Source organism: Aquarana catesbeiana, linkage group LG01 (assembly GCF_042186555.1).
Source record: "Aquarana catesbeiana isolate 2022-GZ linkage group LG01, ASM4218655v1, whole genome shotgun sequence".
Classification (NCBI taxonomy): Eukaryota; Metazoa; Chordata; class Amphibia; order Anura; family Ranidae; genus Aquarana; species Aquarana catesbeiana.
The window spans coordinates 934,152,706-934,172,808 of NC_133324.1; the positions used below are offsets into that span (position 1 = coordinate 934,152,706).

The window sequence follows — 20,103 nt, forward strand, 5'->3', positions numbered from 1 at the left end:
ATGCCTTGTATCTTTTTTCAGGGAATACAAGGTATTTTCTGATTGGATGAGGTGGAGATTGTGATATGACCACCTTGCCTCTCCACCTCATCCAGTCAGAGGACACCTGGTATTCATCAAAAAAATGTAAATGTAAGCGATGCCAAGGGAGCGACCCCCTGTGGTCATTATGCAAAATGAAAGCCACATAGCACAGGACTTGGAAGACTGTTAGTTGCAATGAATATCACTAGAGAGATCACCGGTATGAGCGATTACATGCTGTGAGTTCCCATTGTTTTGAATAGGGCCCCCTGCCCATAGTTAATCGCAGGAACCCCCTCTGGGTCTCCAGCATCTAATCGCAAATGACCACAGAGAGTTGGCGCCTTAGGATGTTTTCTCTTTGGATCGAATGTTCTTGGGCTCTTGTATTAGGATATTTTCTCTGCTGATTAAATGTTTTTCAGGCTATTGTTTTAGGTTATTTCTGTTAAATTATTGTTTTAGGCTACTTTTCTTTTTTTGGTCGCAAGTTCTTAGGCTACCGTTTTAGGCTACTTTTAGATGACTGTTAGGCCATTGTTTTAGGCGGTTTTCTTTTCAAATTGAATATTCCTAGTCAGACCTGGGCAAATTCAGGCCCTATGGCTGTCCCTGTCCGGCCCGCGATGTCTTCATTGTCGGCATACCTCTCTGATCCTCAGCTGCACAGAATATGCAAACAGGTATAGCTCTGCACTGTCTCCCCATTCATTCACAAACCAAAGCATAGAAAACACCATTTACCATGCTTCAGTTATGAAGGAACACAGTGAGTGATTTGATTGGTACTGATCAATCACTGTGAGCATTCAGAAAAGGAAGGGGCTGATGAATGACACATTCACCAGCCCCTTCGCCTGCTCTCTATCCTGAAATGATCCCTGGAGCAGCTGGCGGGAAGGAGGGCAAGCTGGCAGTGCTGCGAAATGTGGGGACCAGGGCAGCACACAATGGAGCCTGGGCAGCAGAAGGAAGGGGTACCTGGACACGAGTGTTGGTGGGGGTGTCATTTACTGGAACCGACCTCCTATAGTAACCCCCTGCAGCAGCTGAAAGACAGCGGGATGGAGAAGAGAAGCCAGCTTTCAGCTACTGCAGGGGTAAACTACAGAGGGTCGGGTCCAGTAAATGCCACTCCTCCTCTCCAAGTTCCCCTTCATTCTGCTTATTATATTTAATAATTCTATATATAACAAGAGTACTATACAGTATAGAACAATACTACATATAATAATAATAATAACACCAGCCCTTTAAAATTTCTGCTCGCATTAGGTGAGTGGAAATAAGATGAGGGTGAGTGTGGAGCAAGTGTGGAGCAGGGGCGGACTGGGCCGGGTGGCAGGGAGGCAATTGCCCCCCTAGGCCACTCTGATGCCTTGTAAAAAGGGCTGCACCACTTCTGCCAGCAGCGATCAGCTAGGACACGGTCGGGAGGAGAGCCGGCCGGATCACACACAGAGAGGAGCTCCCGCTGTGACACAGATTCGATCTGAAACACTGACCGCTGTCAAACAAAGTCCCGCTTCCTGGACCGGCTCCTATGATAGGCAGCACACTGGTCCAATGCCAGGAAATTTAATCAGTGCGCCATCTATCATATGAGCTGGTCCAGGAGGCGGGACTTTGCTTGACAGCGGCTGGCATTTCATATCCAAGCTGTGTCATAGCGGGAGATCCTCTCTCTATGTGATCCGGCTGGCTCTCCTTCCAATGATGGCCACTGATGGGGCGGCAACGATGGCCACTGATGGGGCGGCAACGATGGCCACTGATGGGGCGGCAACGATGGCCACTGATGGGGCGGCAACGATGGCCACTGATGGGGCGGCAACGATGGCCACTGATGGGGCGGCAACGATGGCCACTGATGGGGCGGCAACGATGGCCACTGATGGGGCGGCAACGATGGCCACTGATGGGGCGGCAACGATGGCCACTGATGGGGCGGCAACGATGGCCACTGATGGGGCGGCAACGATGGCCACTGATGGGGCGGCAACGATGGCCACTGATGGGGCGGCAACGATGGCCACTGATGGGGCGGCAACGATGGCCACTGATGGGGCGGCAACGATGGCCACTGATGAGGCGGCAACGATGGCCACTGATGAGGCGGGCAACGATGGGCACTGATGAGACAGCAACAATGGTCACTGATGGGGCGGCAATGATGGCCACTGATGAGGCGGCAATGATGGCCACTGATGGAGCGGCAATGATGAGCACTGATGGGGCGGCAATGATGGCCACTGATGAGGCTGCACTGATGGGTACGGATGAGCCCTCTAAGGCTGCATTGATGGACACCAATGCTTTATGTTAATATTTTTAAAGTTGTTTTTGTTCATATTTATTTTTGTAACTTATTTCTGCAAAAACATTTAACAGTGTAATTTCATGAAATAATTTACGAGGGTGTGTTTAGGGGTGGAATATTAGGGGCGGGGCAGGGTAGGGGTTGGGCAGGGCAGGGTAGGGGTTGAGTGGGGGAACTGGTGGCGAGTAAAGCTGGATACGCACTATACAACTTTTGTTGTTTGATTTCCTTTAGATTTACCTTCAACTATGTAGTGCAAGGGCCTGCCTGATTGCATACAATTTGAAAGTGTTTAGGTTTGACCTCCTATTATATGGTTTTGGTAAATCTAAAAAGGAAAAAAAAAAATAAAAAAAATCAAAAGAAAAAAAAAAATTGTGTATCCAGCTTAACACTTAAGGCCTGACTAGTAGCTCAGGATTTCAAATTTTTAGCCCTGATAATACTATATATACACCAAGAATACGACACATTGTATATAGTACAGTGTCTTGAAAAAGTATTCATACCCTTTGACATTTTCCACATTTTGTCATGTTACACCCAAGAATGAAAATGTATTTTATTGGGATTTTATGTGATAGACCAACACAAAGTGGCACATAATTGTGAAGTGGAAGGAAAATGATAAAATGGTTTTCATAATGTTTTACAAATAAATATGTGAAAAGTGTGGGGGGCATTTGTATTCAGCCCCCTTTACTCTGATTCCCCTAACTAAAATCTAATGGAACCAATTGCCTTCAGAAGTCACCTAATTAGTAAATAGAGTCCACCTGTGTGTAATTTAATCTCAGTATAAATACAGCTGTTCTGTGAAGCCCTCGGAGGTTTGTTAGAGAACCTTAGTGAATAAACAGCATCATGAAGGCCAAGGAACACACCAGACAGGTCAGGGGTAAAGTTGTGGAGAAGTTTAAAGCAGGGTTAGGTTATAAACAAAATATTTCAAGCTTTGAACATCTCACGGAGCACTGTTCAATCCATCATCCGAAAATGGAAAGAGTATGGCACAACAGCAAACCTACCAAGACATGGCCATCCACCTAAACTGACAGGCCGGGCAAGGAGACCATTCATCAGAGAAGCAGCCAAGAGGCCCATGGTAACTCTGGAGGAGCTGCAGAGATCCACAGCTCAGGTGGGAGAATCTGTCCACAGGACAACTATTAGTCGTGCTCTCCACAAATCTGCCCTTTATGGAAGAGTGGAAAGAAGAAAGTCATTGTTGAAAGAAAGCCATAAGAAGTCCTGTTTGCAGTTTGCGAGAAGCCATGTGGGGGACACAGAAAACATGTGGAAGAAGGTGCTCTGGTCAGACGAGACCAAAATTGAACTTTTTGGCCTAAAAGCAAAACGTTATGTGTGGTGGAAAACTAACACTGCACATCACCCTGAACACACCATCCCCACCGTGAAACATGGTGGTGGCAGCATCATGTTATGAGGATACTTCAGCGGGGACAGGGAAGCTGGTTAAAGTTGATGGGAAGATGGATGGAGCCAAATACAGGGCAATCTTAGAAGAAAACCTGTTAGAGTCTGCAAAAGACTTGAGACTGGGGCAGAGGTTCACCTTCCAGCAGGACAACGACCCTAAACATACAGCCAGAGCTACAATGGAATGGTTTAGATAAAAGCATATTCATGTGTTAGAATGGTTCAGTCAAAGTCCAGACCTAAATCCAATTGAGAATCTGTGGCAAGACTTTAAAATTGCTGTTCACAGACGCTCTCCATCCCGTCTGACAGAGCTTGAGATATTTTGCAGAGAAGAATGGGCAAAAATGTCACTGTCTAGATGTGCAAAGCTGGTAGAGACATCCCCAAAAAGACTTGTAGCTGTAATTGTAGTGAAAGGAGGTTCTACAAAGTATTGACTCAGGGGGGCGCCATACAAATGTACCCCACACTTTTCACATATTTATTTGTAAAAAAATTGGAAAACCATTTATCATTTTCCTTCCACTTCACAATTATGTGCCACTTTGTGTTGGTCTATCAGATAAAATCCCAATAAAATACATTTACGTTTTTGATTGTAACATGACAAAATGTGGAAAATTACGAAAAAGGTGTATGAATACTTTTTCAAAACATTGTATAACAGGAATATGATATATAACAATATTATTTAAAAAAAAAGTACTATATATAACAATTCTATATATAACAATACTATACAGTATATACTAATACTATATATAGCAAGGAAATTTGGCCTGTAGATGTCATGAGAGTCAAGTGCCGCACAGACTTGAAAAGCAAGGATAATATTTTGCAACCATACCTGACATTCGGAAAGGCATGAATATCTTCTCATTCGTATCCGGGTGTATGATGGCCTGTGGCACAAAGAAACACACATCACCTGGATTACACTGATCAATGTGGAGACGTTAAATTACCAGACTTCTGTTCTGTGAACACCCTGAGAATTTCATTAAAGCCCAACTCCAGGATATAAAAGTGCTTACTGAAGGAATTACATTTTCATTGTGCCCCTGCTTCTTCACTGCCCAATCATAGCTTGGGGTGAGTCCTGGACCAGACTACAGTATATTACTTAACCAAAGTGTAGTCTGCAGAGAGATCCAGGAGCTGGCTGCAGTGTCTGGCAGAGTTGTCTGGATCCCAAGATTGGCTCAGCAGAATTTAAGAATCTTCGGCAAGCAAAAACAGTTCACAAACACTATATTGTCAAAAGTATTGTGACACCTGCCTTTACATGCACTTGAACTTTAATGGCATCCCAGTCTTACTCTGTAGGGTTCAATATTGTGTTGGCCCACCCCTATAACAGCTTCAACTCTTCTGGGAAGGCTGTCCAATTTATCCCAAAGGTGTTTTATTGGCTTGAGGTCAGAACTGTGCAGGCCAGTCAAGTTCCTCCATCCCAAACTCGCTCATCCATGTCTTTATGGACCTCTCATTGTGTCCTGGTCCAAATCCTTTGGCGGAGGGGGGGATTATGGTGTGGGGTTGTTTTTCAGGGGTTGCGCTTGGCCCCTTAGTTCCAGTTAAGGAAACTCTTAAGGCGTCAGCATACCAAGACATTTTGGACAATTTCATGCTCCCAACTTTGTGGAAACAGTTTGGGGATGGCCCCTTCCTGTTCCAACATGACTGCGCACCAGTGCACAAAGCAAGGTCCATAAAGACGTGGATGAGCGAGTTTGTGGTGGAGGAACTTGACTGGCCTGCATAGATTCCTGACCTCAACCCGATAGAACACGTTTGGGATGAATTAGAGCGGAGACTGCGAGCCAGGCCTTCTCGTGCAACATCAGTGCCTGACCTCACAAATGCGCTTTTGGAAGAATGGTCAAACACTCCTATAGACACACTCCTAAACCTTGTGGACAGCCTTCCCAGAAGAGTTGAGGCTGCTATGTTAAAATGCGTGTAAAGGTAGGTGTCCCAATATGTTTGATAATATAGTGTATGACCTAATCTTCAACCCTACATCTAAACCAAACATATGGTCTCATCTTCATCTCTACATCACCTGCACCAAACACGTCTGCATCTTTGTCCTTACACAAACCTGCACCAAACATATGGCCTCTTCATCCCAACATCATCTGCACCAAATAGAAGATCTCATCTTCAACCCTATATCATCTGCATCATGCATAGGGCCTTATCTTTATCCTTACACAAACCTGCACCAAACATATGGCCTCAACTTCATCCCTTTTACCACATGCACCAAACATATGGCCTTATCTGCATCCCTTCAGCACCTGCACCAAAACATATGGCCTCATCTTCATCCCAACAACATCAGGACCTGACCTCAACCCCATAGATCACCTTTGGGATGAATTAGAGCGGAGACTGTGAGCCAGGCCTTCCTATCCAACATCACTGCCTGACCTCGCTAATGCGATTCTGGAAGAATGGTCAAACATCTAAACCTTGTGGACGGTCTTCCCATAAGGCACCAAACATATGACCTCATCCCTAAACTATCTGCACCATATTGGTCTCATCTTCAACAAATATATGGTCTCCTCAACATCCCTACATCATCGGCATGAAACATATGCCCTTATATCTTCATTTCTACATTATCTTCACCATATGTATGACCTCATCTTCATCCTTTCATCACCCGCAACAAGAGTATGGCCTCATCTTCATCCCTAAACTACCTGCACCAAACATACAACCTCATCTTCATCTCTACAACAGTTGCACAAAAAATATGGTCTCATCTTCATCTCTACATCACCTGCACCAAACACATCTGCATCTTTATCCTTACACAAACCTGCACCAAACATATGGCCTCAAATTCATCCCAACATCAAATATAAGATCTCATCTTCAACCCAATATCATCTGCATCACGCATAAGACCTCATCTTCATCCCTTTTACCACATGCACCTAACATATGGCCTTATCTGCATCCCTTCAACACCTGCACCAAATATAAGATCTCATCTTCAACCCTATATCATCTGCATCACGCATAGGACCTCATCTTTATCCCTTTTACCACATGCACTTAACATATGGCCTTATCTGCATCCCTTCAACACCTGCACCAAAACATATGGCCTCATCTTTAGCACCATATCAGGTATCCTACGTCTGCACACCACCATCTCACTACCCAAATAAAATGTGTGACCTCATCTTTAACCTAACCCCATTTGTAGGAACCCAACTGAAAATGGTACCTATGGACGCGACGACAGAATTCATCCCGTGCCTGCTGCTCTCCCCATTTCCCACAAGCCCCTGCACTCCGTGCTCATTACCATCAGCATCACGTGCAACCAAAAATCCAACCTGGCGAATGACCCCGTTGGGCATGTCAAGCATTTCACATGGCATACTGCCGCACGCCCCGAGTGTCTCACCTCCATACAAACAACAAGGTAAAGGCGGCAGATGTTAGCATTAGCGGCAACACGGCACAACACAAGAAGCCTGCATTAGATGCACATAAATTGGCAGCCCTTATGGCTCGCTTGTCCTAAGGCATCGTTCTTTTATTTATTTATTTTTGCAGTTTCAAAAAAGGTGTTTGTGGTTCAGAGCGCACATCACCTGTGTGTTCTCTATAGCACACCTGCCATTTTTTTTTTTTTTATTACAACTTCTCAGAGGATTTTAAATTAACACGGAGATGGGAAGATGAGAAGCATGAAGCCGTAGGTGCAATGGAGGAGCTGAACATACAAAGATTTTCCACCTCTTAACTTTTTGCAGCACCTATAACCCTACACCCCCTTGGAAAAGCCTGACGGGGGGGCTGCTTGTCACACTCATTGCATGTTATAAAGAGTTACCTGGATCCATCTATTTTTTTACTCCTTAAAATGTGTTTTTCGTTGGATTTTAACATTTCACCAATTAACACATACTTAATTATCTTATCATTAATTACAGGTATGATTTTCGGAGTTTAGGTAAAGGTAGGTATTAATAGGCCTGGAAGGAATTTATTAAAATCAGAAGAGTCTGTGTTCGAAAAAAAAGTGAGCTAGAAAGCCAATAAAAGGTCAAAATAGCCAAAACCGGGATAAAAGGGATGCCAGACTGAGACCTCCTCATAAAGATCTTTGCTGGTATGAATATCAGGTCTGATATTTTTACTTTATACAGTACTGGTCAAATGTTTTTAGGCAGGTGTATAGAAATTTTAAAAATATATAGTATGTAGAAAAAAAAATTTGCACAGGTGAAAACAAAAAATATACAAATATAAAAATGACAAGAAAAGCTGCTGGCAAAAAACACAACAGAACAAATTGTGTGAAAACATAGAAAAAACATTTCTGTGCTATATAAGCAATAGTAAAATGGTGCAAATAAATAAAATAAACAACAGTCCATAAAATGTTTCCACATATGGATAGGTGGTAACAAAGCCTTTAAAAACGTATCCAAAATAAATGACCATTCACCCAAGTGCGCCTTCACCGTAATCAAGTAAGATGTACGCTTACCAGATCCCTAGACTCCACATTATAGGAGTCTTGATAAGCATGGGATTACAAATCATGGCAAATCCATCCATTTGAAATAGGTGGACATAGTGTCATGGCAGACCATGCCGACTCCTAATCGCTCTCATGGATGTCCCATAAAGAAGAAAGGAGTATCCACATAGTGTAAAACTATATGAGGATTTATAAAGAATAAGCACTGCTAAAAAACTTACAGATCCAGTAAAGATTCAGCATGTAAATACAAAGATTCCCGGGCTGGGATCCACTGGTACAGAGATCAAACTTGCGTGGTGTTGACAGACAGACTCCGCCCTACATGTTTCGTCAATTATGACGTCCTGTAGGGTGGAGCCTATGTCAACAGCACACACGTTTGATCTCTGCACCAGTGGATCCCAGCCAGGGAATCTTTGTATTTACATGCTGAATCTTTACTGGATCTGTGTAAGTTTTTAGCAGTGCTTATTCTTAATAAATCATCATATCGTTTTACACTAAGAATAAGCACTGCTAAAAACTTACACAGATTTATTTTTTTGACACTGTCCTTTTAGAAAAAAAATTTTTGGGTCACTTTTATTCCTAATACAAAGAATGTAAACATCCCTTGTAATAGAAAAAAAGCATGACAGGACCTCTTAAATATGAGATCTGGGGTCAAAAAGACCTCAGATCTTACATTTACACTTAAATGCAATAAAAAAAAAAAAAATTAATTTGAAAAAAAAACCAAAAAAACTCTCCTTTAAGAACATTGGGCGGAAGTGACATTTGGACGTCACTTCCGCCAGTCAATGCTATGGGGGCCATCTTCCCCTTACTCGTCAGCCAGCCAAACAGGAGAGAGGAACCGATTGTCTCCGCTGCTACCGGCGGCTCCGGTAAGCGGTGACCACCGGAGCGCGGCGGGAGTGGGCTCTCTCCCTTCCCTGATAAAAGTGATCGGTGAATATGCTGCAGAGGCCACTTTTATCTATAAGTGGACCGCCGGCTGAAGAAGAGAATACCGGGGTTATGACAGCTATCTGCCGCCATAACAACAGTACTCCACTTCAAACAGCTGACGTATAACGATGGCAAGCGGTCCGCAAGTGGTTAAACGAGCGGCACATTACCGCGAATGCGGCCCTACTGTGAAAGGGGTCTTAGCCATATGTGGAAACATTTTATGGACTGTTTGTTATTTAATTGATTAGGGCTCTGTGGGGGCCAAACCATCACATCCAGGACTCCTTGTTTTTCTTTACACTGAAGACCCTTCCTTTTGACATTGGCTGCATGTTTGGGGTTGTTGTCCTGCTGCAAAATATGTTTGGGGCCAATCACACGCCTCCGTGATGGTATGGCATGATGGATAAGTATCTCCCTGTAAAGTGGGAAAGGGATGGGGGCCCATTCGAGGAGAAACAGTGTGGGGGGGGGGGGCATTGCAGGCAGTACCAGCTTGCTCGTTAAATGTCACACAGCGTTTGTATCAGCTCTATACTCTATTAAGGGTCCACCTCACCCCAGAAAGGTTATTTAAAATGGGGGTAAGAGAGGATCTGGTCTGCTCTGGACGTCTTTGAGACCATGGTGACATAATTCATCTTTTATGGCGTTGCCCAAAGTTACATCTTTTCTGGACGGGCATTCTCAAAACCATTATAAGGGGTTTCAGGCCAGCATCCAGGCAAATCCTAAACCATTGATATTGGGTATATTGGATGATCTCCCAATTAAAGATATTCCTAAACAAGCCATAGGTAGAGTACTCTTCCAGGCCCGTAAACTAATTCTCCAGCATGGAGTGAATTGCTCAGATGGGAGACATGTTACGATTAGAGAAATATATCTTTCAACGCAGAGGTTACCCGGGTAAATTTGATAAATTAAGGTCCCCGTGGCTACATAATCCAGGTCAGTCTCCAGTTGATTTAATATTAGACCAACTACTTATGTAATTTAATGTTTCTGATGCCTCTGATGGAACATTTGGGTTTTGGGATTCTATGTGGGATGTGGATACGGGAGGTGGTTTTATTGGTGGAATTTGGTACTTTTCTGATTTACATTTTTTCTCTATGTGTACGTTCTGGCATATGTACTATTTGGCAATGTTTTGTCTTCCTTTTTTTTTTATCTCCAAAAATAGAAGTATCTGCGTGTATTTCTCAACATTGGAGGACACCACTGGTCTGGGAACGTTGAGAATCATAGACGCAGTGGTTAGCCAAGGAAACATCGTGCTTACTTCCCTTCCACACGAGAAGATGTCCATCAGTGCCATCAGCACAGAAATGGCAGAAACCAGTGGGATCCAGATACACCCATCTACTGTCTGGAGAGGTCTGGCCAGAAGTGGTCTTCATGGAAGAATTGCAGCCAAAAAGCCACAGCTCTGACGTGGAACCAAGGCTAAGTGACTCAACTATGCAGGAAAACCTAGGAAATGGGGAGCAGAAAATTGGCAGCGGGTGCTCTGGACTGAGGAGTCAAAATGTGAAATATTTGGCTGTATCAGGAGGCAGTTTGTTTGGTGAAGGGCTGGAGAGCGGTAGAAGAATGAGTGTCTGCAGTAATCTGTAAAGCATGGTGGAGGTTCCTTATAAGTTTGGGCCTGCATTTCTGCAAATGGATTTGGAGATTTGTTCAGGATCAATGGTGTCCTCAATGCTGAGAAATACAGGCAGATACCTATCCATCATGTCATATCATCAGGGAGGTGTGTGACTGGCTCCAAAATGTATTCTGCAGCAGGACCACCACCCCAAAAATTCAGCCAGTGTTATTAAGAATTATCTTTAGTATAAAGAACAACAAGGAGTCCTGGAAGTTATGGGTTGGCCCCAACAGAGCCCTGATCTCACCATCATGATCTCACCATCTACCTAGAAGAATTGATACAGGTATGAAAGGAAAGGGCGGTCACACCAAATATTGATTGGATTTGGTTTTCTCTTATGTTCATTTACTTTCCATTTTGTTAATTGATAAAAATAAAACTCTTAACACTTCTATTTCCGAAAGCACTCTTCATTTACAGCATTTTTTTTTTTTTTACACCTGTAAAACTTTTGTACAGTACTGTATGCCTCACAACGAAGAGGTCCTTTTAAAAAGAGACAAATGGGCAGATGTTATGTAGAAATAAATACATTGAGCTGGTACAGTTTTTTATTTTTATATATAAAACAAAGATCAGCTTTAATGATGGTCTCACCTGTTTTATCTTCTGAGCTGCCCAGAGCTGAAAAACAGAAAAAAAAAGAAAAAGTGATGTCCACGTCCCACAAACATTGTCACATACTACAGATAGTCAGAAGATAGGTGTCTTTATTCCTTCGTAAAAAACTCAGGGACACAGCATTTTTTACTGCAATCTTTAGCGTTTCTATTGGGGGGGGGGGGGGGGGTAAGTACACATTTAAGCGGAATTAAACCCTTCCTGTCCTTTTTAGCCAAGGAAGCCGCCATCTTGGCCTCTGTTTGATCTTCAACTGCCATGATGCTGCACATGTGATCAGTTAAGACACCAGTCATTTGATGGTTTGACAGTTTGTTTGAGAGCACAAGCAATGTGACAATTACATTCCCAGCATTCCAGGAACTTTTTTTAACCGCTTGCCGACCGCCCTATAGCACTTTTACTGCTACAGGGCTGCCATGCTACATATTTGTGATCCTGCACTTCCGGCTATCACCATAGCTCTGAGAAGCTCTTGCGTTCAAGCACACTATTAAGGTAACACTTTGTTTTAGTATCACAAAGTTTTTCATTACTCTATTTCCATTTCCAATATTTATGGTGAATCTTAATGGACCTACCTATCCACATAGATATACCCATCCTATCATATATACCTAACCACATAGATGTTCACCTACAACGGCAGCTTGTGTTCTGGGGATGATGCCTGTGCATGTCTGCCCCGTGCTGGATTCCAAACCACCTCAGCTCCCGGGATGGACAGCCTTTTAGGCCCAGCTTCCACTCATACCACAGCTCGGTATATTTCGTAAGTGCCCAGAACTGACACATTGTCTCTTCTGGTTGCACCTAGTCAATCCTTTTGACGTCAATATATTCTGTTGTTTCAGAAAGCCTATAGCATCTGCCCCTGAGGAAGTGTATTCACAGAAACACGTCAGGCACCAAGGATGTAGCTATATGCCCTAATAGGACTCTATTCAGATATACCATTTTTATGATCTATACAATTTTATATTCATTTTTTATCATGCCGTCAATGTGCTACCTGGCCTATATATGTACTGATCTCATGCCATTTGACTATAACTATCTAGTGCTATGTTACCAAGATGACCAGTATGTAAATGTATTAATGTTGGTTATGCTATGTGCGTATGTACATGCTACCTTTTATACATGTGATATATTTTTACCATATACCTATGCAATAAAAATGTGATATTCTTATCCTAACCCCAACCAGTCAACTGCTTCATTTAAAGTTCCAAATACCCTTTTCTTTGGAACTTCCAGCTATTGGAAGCTGGCAGGCTCCCGCTGTGATTCTACACAGCAGGTCCCGCAGACCCGATGTCTGCCGGAACCCACTGATCGTTCTGTACACAGGCAGAGCAGTGATTTGCCTATGTAAACAAGGCAGATTGTCGTTCTGTCAGTACAGAAGGCATGGATCCTGTGTTCCTGTAAAGCAGGGGCCAGGAGTGCAGCAAAGTCAGATGACAAGTCGTACCCCATGTTGTTGTCCAATTCATATATGTGCGACTTAAAGTTGCAGAGACTTCAACGTAGTTCATGCACTACTTTGGTCCAACTTTTACGCAACTTGAGGGTCACAGACTTCAAAGTTAACCCTCAAAAGTTGCAAAACCCTCAAAAGTTACATGAAAGTCGTACCTGAATGTTTTACATGCAAGAGTGGTGCAACAGTTGTCCGTTATCTTTGGTCAAAGCCAAAGTCACATCCAAGTCATACCCATTCAAAGTTGCACTCCAAAGTCGAGTTACTTTGGAGTCCTACAAATGTGAATGGAGCCTTATGCCCCGTACACACGGTCGGACATTGATCGGACATTCCGACAACAAAATCCTAGGATTTTTTCCGACGGATGTTGGCTCAAACTTGTCTTGCATGCACACGGTCACACAAAGTTGTCGGAAAATCCGATCGTTCTGAACGCGGTGACGTAAAACATGTACGTCGGGACTATAAATGGGGCAGTAGCCAATAGCTTTCGTCTCTTAATTTATTCTGAGCATGCGTGGCACTTTGTGCGTCGGATTTGTGTACACACAATCGGAAATTCCGACAACGGATTTTGTTGTCAGAAAATTTTATAGCCTGCTCTAAAACTTTGTGTGTCGGAAAATCCGATGGAAAATGTGTGATGGAGCCCACACACGGTCGGAATTTCCGATAACAAGGTCCTATTACACATTTTCCGTCGGAAAATCCGACCGTGTGTACGGTGCATTAGAGAAGCTTATAAATTCTGAACTTTGAATGAACATAGAGAAGAAAATACTGCAGATACACAGGTAAAAAACTTATATAGGAGGATTTGTTCGTCTCTGTATCACCTGAAGCCAATCACCACACTGGGTATATGTGAGGGTTTACAACCACTTTAATTAATTTTTAAAAGAGGAGTATGTGTTTTGTTTTGTTTTTCCCATATTCATACTCACCTAGGTGGATGCTGCATCTGTCCCCCGCTGCCTCTGCACTGAGAAGCAAGAGATGAAACACCGCCGATGCCTCGGATCCCTCACCTCCCCGAGCAGAGAGCTGCTGCCTGTCAGTCAGCAGCTCTCCGCTCTGCACCCCCTGCTCACTGGAGCGCTGAGCTGTGGAGGGGGCGGGGATCGACCGCCTCAGCCTCTCAGCGGCTCGCTGAGAGGCTGAGACGGCTATCAGTCCAGGCACCTGGCAGATCCAGAACTCATTGTCGTGATGACGCAATGCTTGAACAGACCACTCTCTGATGAAAACAGGTCACAGGAGTCCAAAACGAATTGCACTCCTGTGACCCAGAAGAGAAGTAGAGCCAAACGAGCTGAGGCTGGACTTTCCCTTTAACATTCAAAGCAAACTCCCCCATCCATTCATGTCTCCATGCTTTATTTTGCTGAGAAATCACTTTGAAAAACACCCCCTAGTAAATTTTACCTGTGGCCATCTTGAGTAAGGGCAGATAATTCATGTAGCATTTACTTTCTGCAATACATCTGCCCTTAGCTAAGGCATGCAGGCAGGAGGGTGTGCTTAAATCTTGAATAAGAGCTGGCACTTCTGTAAAATCTAGAAGCAGCTAGCCTTTATAATCACCAGAACAACGCATTAAAGTCACACAAAAATACCAACGCGTTTCGGCCTTCAGGCCTTTATCACGGCCCACTGATTAACCACTTGCCTACTCTGACACTCATCTCCTACGTGTAAAAATCATAATTTTTTTGGCTAGAAAACTACTTTATTTTATTTTTTTAAGCAGAGACCCCATAACATAAAATAGTGGATGTTGCATATTTTTATGCCACACTATATTTGCACAATGGTTTTCCAAAGCAATTTTTTAAAGTACAGTTTATTGAGTTTTAAATTTGCAAAAACACAATACCCAATTGTTTGGTAAAATATAAAAGATGATGTTACACTGAGTAAATAGATACCCAACATGCCACGCTTTAAAATTAAGTACGCCTGGAGAATGGCGCCAAAAAAAAACAGTACCTAAAAATCTCCATGGTCGACACTTTCATAAGTCGGTTTTCAATTATATGCCTTAGCGCGGGGGGTCTCCAAACTTTCTTACTGTCCTCCAGACTTTAGGGGGGCCGGAATGCGGCCAGCAGCAAAAGAACATTTTTCTGGCATCAGTGGGGGTAAACAGTGCCCCGTCTTTGGCATTAGGGGGAAGAATAGTGCCCCATTGTTGATGTCAGTGGCAGGAATTATGCTCCATTTCTGGCATCAGAAGGCAGAATAGTGTCTTATATCAGTGGGATGAATAGTGCCCCAAGAGACACTGTTTGGAGACCCCTGCCTTAGAGCATAATAATAATATTTCTGGGTATAAGCAGTGTTTCCAAATACAGTGCCTTGCAAAAGTATTCACCCCCCTTGGCATTTTTCGTGTTTTGTTGCCTCACAACCTGGAATTAACATGGATTGTTTGAGGATTTGCATCATTTAATTTACAGAACATGCCCGCAACTTTGAAGATTTTTTTTTTATTATAAAGCAAAAACAAATAGGACAAAATAACAGAATAAGTCAATGTGCAGAACTATTCACCCCCTAAAGTCAATACTTTGTAGAGACACCTTTTGCGGCTATCACAGCTCCAAGTCACTATGAGCTTGCCACATCTTACCACTGGGATTTTTGCCCATTCCTCCTTGCAAAACTGCTCCAGCACCTTAAAGTTGGATGGTTTGAGCTTGTGAACAGCAATCTTTAAGTCTGACCACAGATTTTCTATTGGATTGAGGTCTGGGCTTTGACTAGGCCATTCCAACATATTTACAGGTTTCCCCTTAAACTACTCAAGTGTTGCTTTAGCAGTGTGTTTGGGGTCATTGTCCTGCTGGAAGGTGAACCTCCGTCCTAGCCTCAAATCACACACAGGTGGTGCAGGTTTTGTTTAAGAATATCCCTGTATTTAGCACCATCTATCTTTCCCTCAACTCTGACCAGTTTCGCAGTCCCGACTGCTGAAAAACATCCCCACAGCATGATCCTGCCACCACCATGTTTCACAGTGGGGATGGTGTTCTTTGGGTGATGTGATGTGTTGGGTTTGCACCAGACATAGCATTTTCTTTGATGGCCAAAAAGTAAAATTTTAGTGTCATCAGACCAGAGCACCTTCCTCCATACATTTTGGGAGTCTCCCACATGCCTTTTCACAAACTCAAAACGTGCCATTTTGTTTTTCGCTGAAAGTAATGACTTTCTTCTGGCCACTCTGCCATAAAACCCAACTCTATGGAGCGTACGGCTTATTGTCGTCCTACGTACAGATACTCCAGTCTCTGCTGTGGGATTCTGCAGCTCCTCCAGGGTTACCTTAGGTCTCTGTGCTGCTTCTCTGATTAATGCCCTCCTTGCCCGGTCCGTGAGTTTTGGTGTGCGGCCGTCTCTTGGCAGGTTTGCTGTTGTGCCATGTTCTTTCCATTTGTTTATGATAGATTTGATGGTGCTCCTAGGGATCATCAAAGATTTGGATATTTTTTTTATAACCTAACCCCGACTTGTACTTCTCAACAACATTGTCCCTTACTTGTTTGGAGAGTTCCTTGGTCTTCATGGCAGTGTTTGGTTAGTGGTGCCTCTTGCTTAGGTGTTGCAGCCTCTGGGGCCTTTCAAAAAGGTGTGTATATGTAATGACAGATCATGTGACACTTAGATTGCACACAGGTGGAGATCATTTCACTAATTATGTGACTTCTGAAGGTAATTGGTTGCACCAGAGCTTTTTATGGGCTTCATAACAAAAGGGGGTGAATACATACACACATGGCAATTATCAGTTTTTTTAATCTCTGAAAAATTGTATATATTTTTCTAATTTTACTTCACCAACTTAGACTAGTGTGTTCTGATCCATCACATATAATTCAGATGAAAAAAAAAACATTGAACTAAAGGCTGTAATATAACAAAATAGGTAAAAAGCCAAGGGAGGTGAATACTTTTGCTAGGCACTGTGTATGCCTTAGAGCATAATAATAGAAATAATAAATAATAATAATATTTCTGAGTAAAAGCAATGTTTCCATGTATATGCCTTGGGACTAAATAATAATTATTATTATTATTTAGTCCCAAGGCATATAAATGGAAACATTGTTTTTTACTCAGAAATATTATGATGAATATTATTATGCTCCAAGGCATATAATTGAAATCTTTGCTTATACTCATAAATATTTTTATAATTATTATTTCTGGGTATAAGCAGGGATTTCAATTATATGCCTTGGAGCATAATAATAATAATAATAATCATAATATTTCTGGGTAAAAGCAGTGTTTCCATTTATATGCCTTGGGACTAAATAATAATATTAATATTTCTGGGTATAAGCAGAGATTTCAATAATATGCCTTAGAGCATAATAATAATAATAATAATCATAATAATAATTCTGGGTATAAGCAGAGATTTCAATAATATGCCTTAGAGCATAATAATAATAATAATAACAATAATAATAATAATAATATTTCTGGGTATAAGCAGTGTTTCCAATAATATGTCTTGGAGCATAATAATATTATTTAGTCCCAGGGCATATAAATGGAAACGCTGCTTATACTCAGAAATATTATTATCCTTTCCTTTTTATTGGCATTATTATTTTTGCTGCATTGCTTTTTATGTCCCCCCTGCAATCAATATAAAGGCTCTGTCTTTTACAAGGCAATCTTGCACATTTTACAGTGTTCACACGTATGGCTGGGAAAACATTTAATGAGCAGGGCCAGGGAGCTACACAACATCACCTCTAATCAATATTTTCTCCAGCCGCTGGCTGTAGAATGAGAACTCCTGGGTTGTCCAACCAATTACAGGTAATTCCAGAGATTTGGGAGCATCCTGGGGATTCCTCTGACTGATGCTCCAGATTTTTAATTATTTGTCACTCATACAAGTCAGGAGGATCACAAACTATGATTGAACGATTCCCCATTTGTCTACTAAATCAGCATAAAACCGCAGAGATGATTGTGTATTGTCTGTCTTTATTGTAGAAATGGACCTCACTTCATAATTACAGAGCAATGTGATCACAGCAATACAAGGCAACCAATCATCTCTGACCGTTTTATGTGTCTGGTTGTTGGGTATTAGTCTTCTTCATGAAGCCAGGAGCTCTATACCTATTAGCGGGCACTACGGTCTTTTAGGTATAAGGACTTCTGTACATGGATGCATGGCTGTACAGAGGAAAATACGTTTGGCGTTCTGCAGCCCAACTGCGGTGTAATTTTGCCCATTGATATGCAATAGAAAATATACTCAGTGCGACTAGATGTGCAAAACCTCCAAAACCCACGCCCCTCAATGTGACCATGACAGCCAAATGTGAAAACTATTAGTATAAAAATCCACTTTTGCATACAGTCTGTAGTATTTTCTCACTACCACTTAGTAGTGCTGTACTATGATTGTGCCTTGCTTTTCCCTGTCAATGAAAGGTGTGACTGACTGTAACAGTATACGACTAAGGGTCTGCATGCATGCTTTCAGGTGTACACCCCTTGCATTCAACATCAGTTTGAGACACTTCTGAGCTCAATCATAATTCATTGACAGATTCATTTGACTTGGGTTGGATACCTTCCAACTGGCAGTTGACCTCCATCTGACATGTTTTGATCTGCAGTTGACCTCCCTTTGACCTGTTTTGATCTGCAGTTGACCTCCCTTTGACCTGTTTTGATCTACAGTTGACCTCCCTTTGACCTGTTTTGGCCTCCTCCTGACCTGCAGTTCCCCTGAAGCTGCCCTCCTGACCTTTTTTGATCTGCAGTTAACCTCCTTCTGACCTGCACTTGAGGTCTTTTTGACCTGCATTTGACCTCCTTTCGACTCACATTTGACCAACTTTTAAGCTGCACCAACCCATTGACCTGTTTTCAGCTGCAGTTGTCCTCTGTTTGGTCAGTTTTGACCTGTAGTCAAGCTGTACAGTTGACTTCCTTCTGACATGTGTTTAGCTGAAACCAACCTCCTTTTGCACTGTTGTGACCTCCTTCTGACTTACATTTGACCACCTTCCAAGCTGCATCAACTCATTGACCTGTTTTCAGCTGCAGTTCTCCTTTTGGCCTGTTTTGACCTGCTTTGCCTTGCAGTTGACCTCCTTCTGACCTTTTTTGATCTGCAGTCGACCTCCTTCTGACCTGCTTTCCACCTGAAGTTGCCCTCTTGACCTGTTTTGACCTGCAGATAATCTGATCCGCAGCTGACCTCCTTCTGACCTGATTTGAATGGAGGTTGTCCTCGTTTTGACCAGCAACTGACTTTCTTCAGACCCACATTTGACCGCCTTATAAGCTGCATCCACATGTTGATCTGTTTTCAGCTGCAGTCATACTCCTTTTGGCTTGATTTGACCTGTAGTTAAGCTGTACACAGTTAACTTCCTTCTGACCTGTGTTTAGCTGAAACTGACCTCCTTTTGGACTGTTTTGACCTGTAGGTGACCTCCTTCTGACTCACATTTGACCACCTTCAAAGTTTCATCAACCCACTGACCTGTTTTCAGCTGCAGTTGTTTTCCTTTTGGCCTGTTTTGACCTGTAGGTGACCGTTTTTTTCTTGCAGTTGATGTCATTCTGACCTGTTTAGATCTGCAGTCGACCTCCTGACCTGCATTTCACCTGAAGTTGCCTCCTTGACCTGTTTTGATCTGCAGTTGACCTCCTTCTGACTTTTGACCTGCACTTTAGCTCTTTCAGACCTGCATTTGACCTCCTTTTGACCACCTTCCAAGCTGCATCAACCCACTGACCTGTTTTCAGCTGCAGTTGTCCTCCGTTTGGCCTGTTTTGACCTGTAGTTGACCTCCTAGCCTGTTTTGACCTGTAGGTAACCATCTAATCTGCAGTTGATCTCCTTCTGATCTGATTTGACCTGAGGTTGTCCCCCTTTTGACCAGCATTTGAACTCCTTATAAGCTGCATCAATCGGTTGATCTATTTTCAGCTGCAGTTTTACTCCTTTTGGCCTGTTTTGACCTGTAGTTGAGCTGTTTTTCTTACAGTTGACCTCCTTCTGACCTGTGTTTAGCTACAACTGACCTCCT

General features: G+C 42.8%; 1 protein-coding gene across 1 annotated transcript in view; it reads right to left on the minus strand.

The window, feature by feature from the left end:
- Positions 1-20,103, minus strand: part of SFXN5 (sideroflexin 5) — a 367,837-nt gene that overhangs the window by 261,945 nt on the left and 85,789 nt on the right. The window contains exons 4-5 of the mRNA XM_073611062.1: positions 11,515-11,541; positions 4,635-4,689 (exon numbers count right to left, since the gene is read on the minus strand). Coding sequence (XP_073467163.1) covers positions 4,635-4,689; positions 11,515-11,541 — 82 coding nt within the window. The remainder of the gene's footprint in view (positions 1-4,634; positions 4,690-11,514; positions 11,542-20,103) is intronic.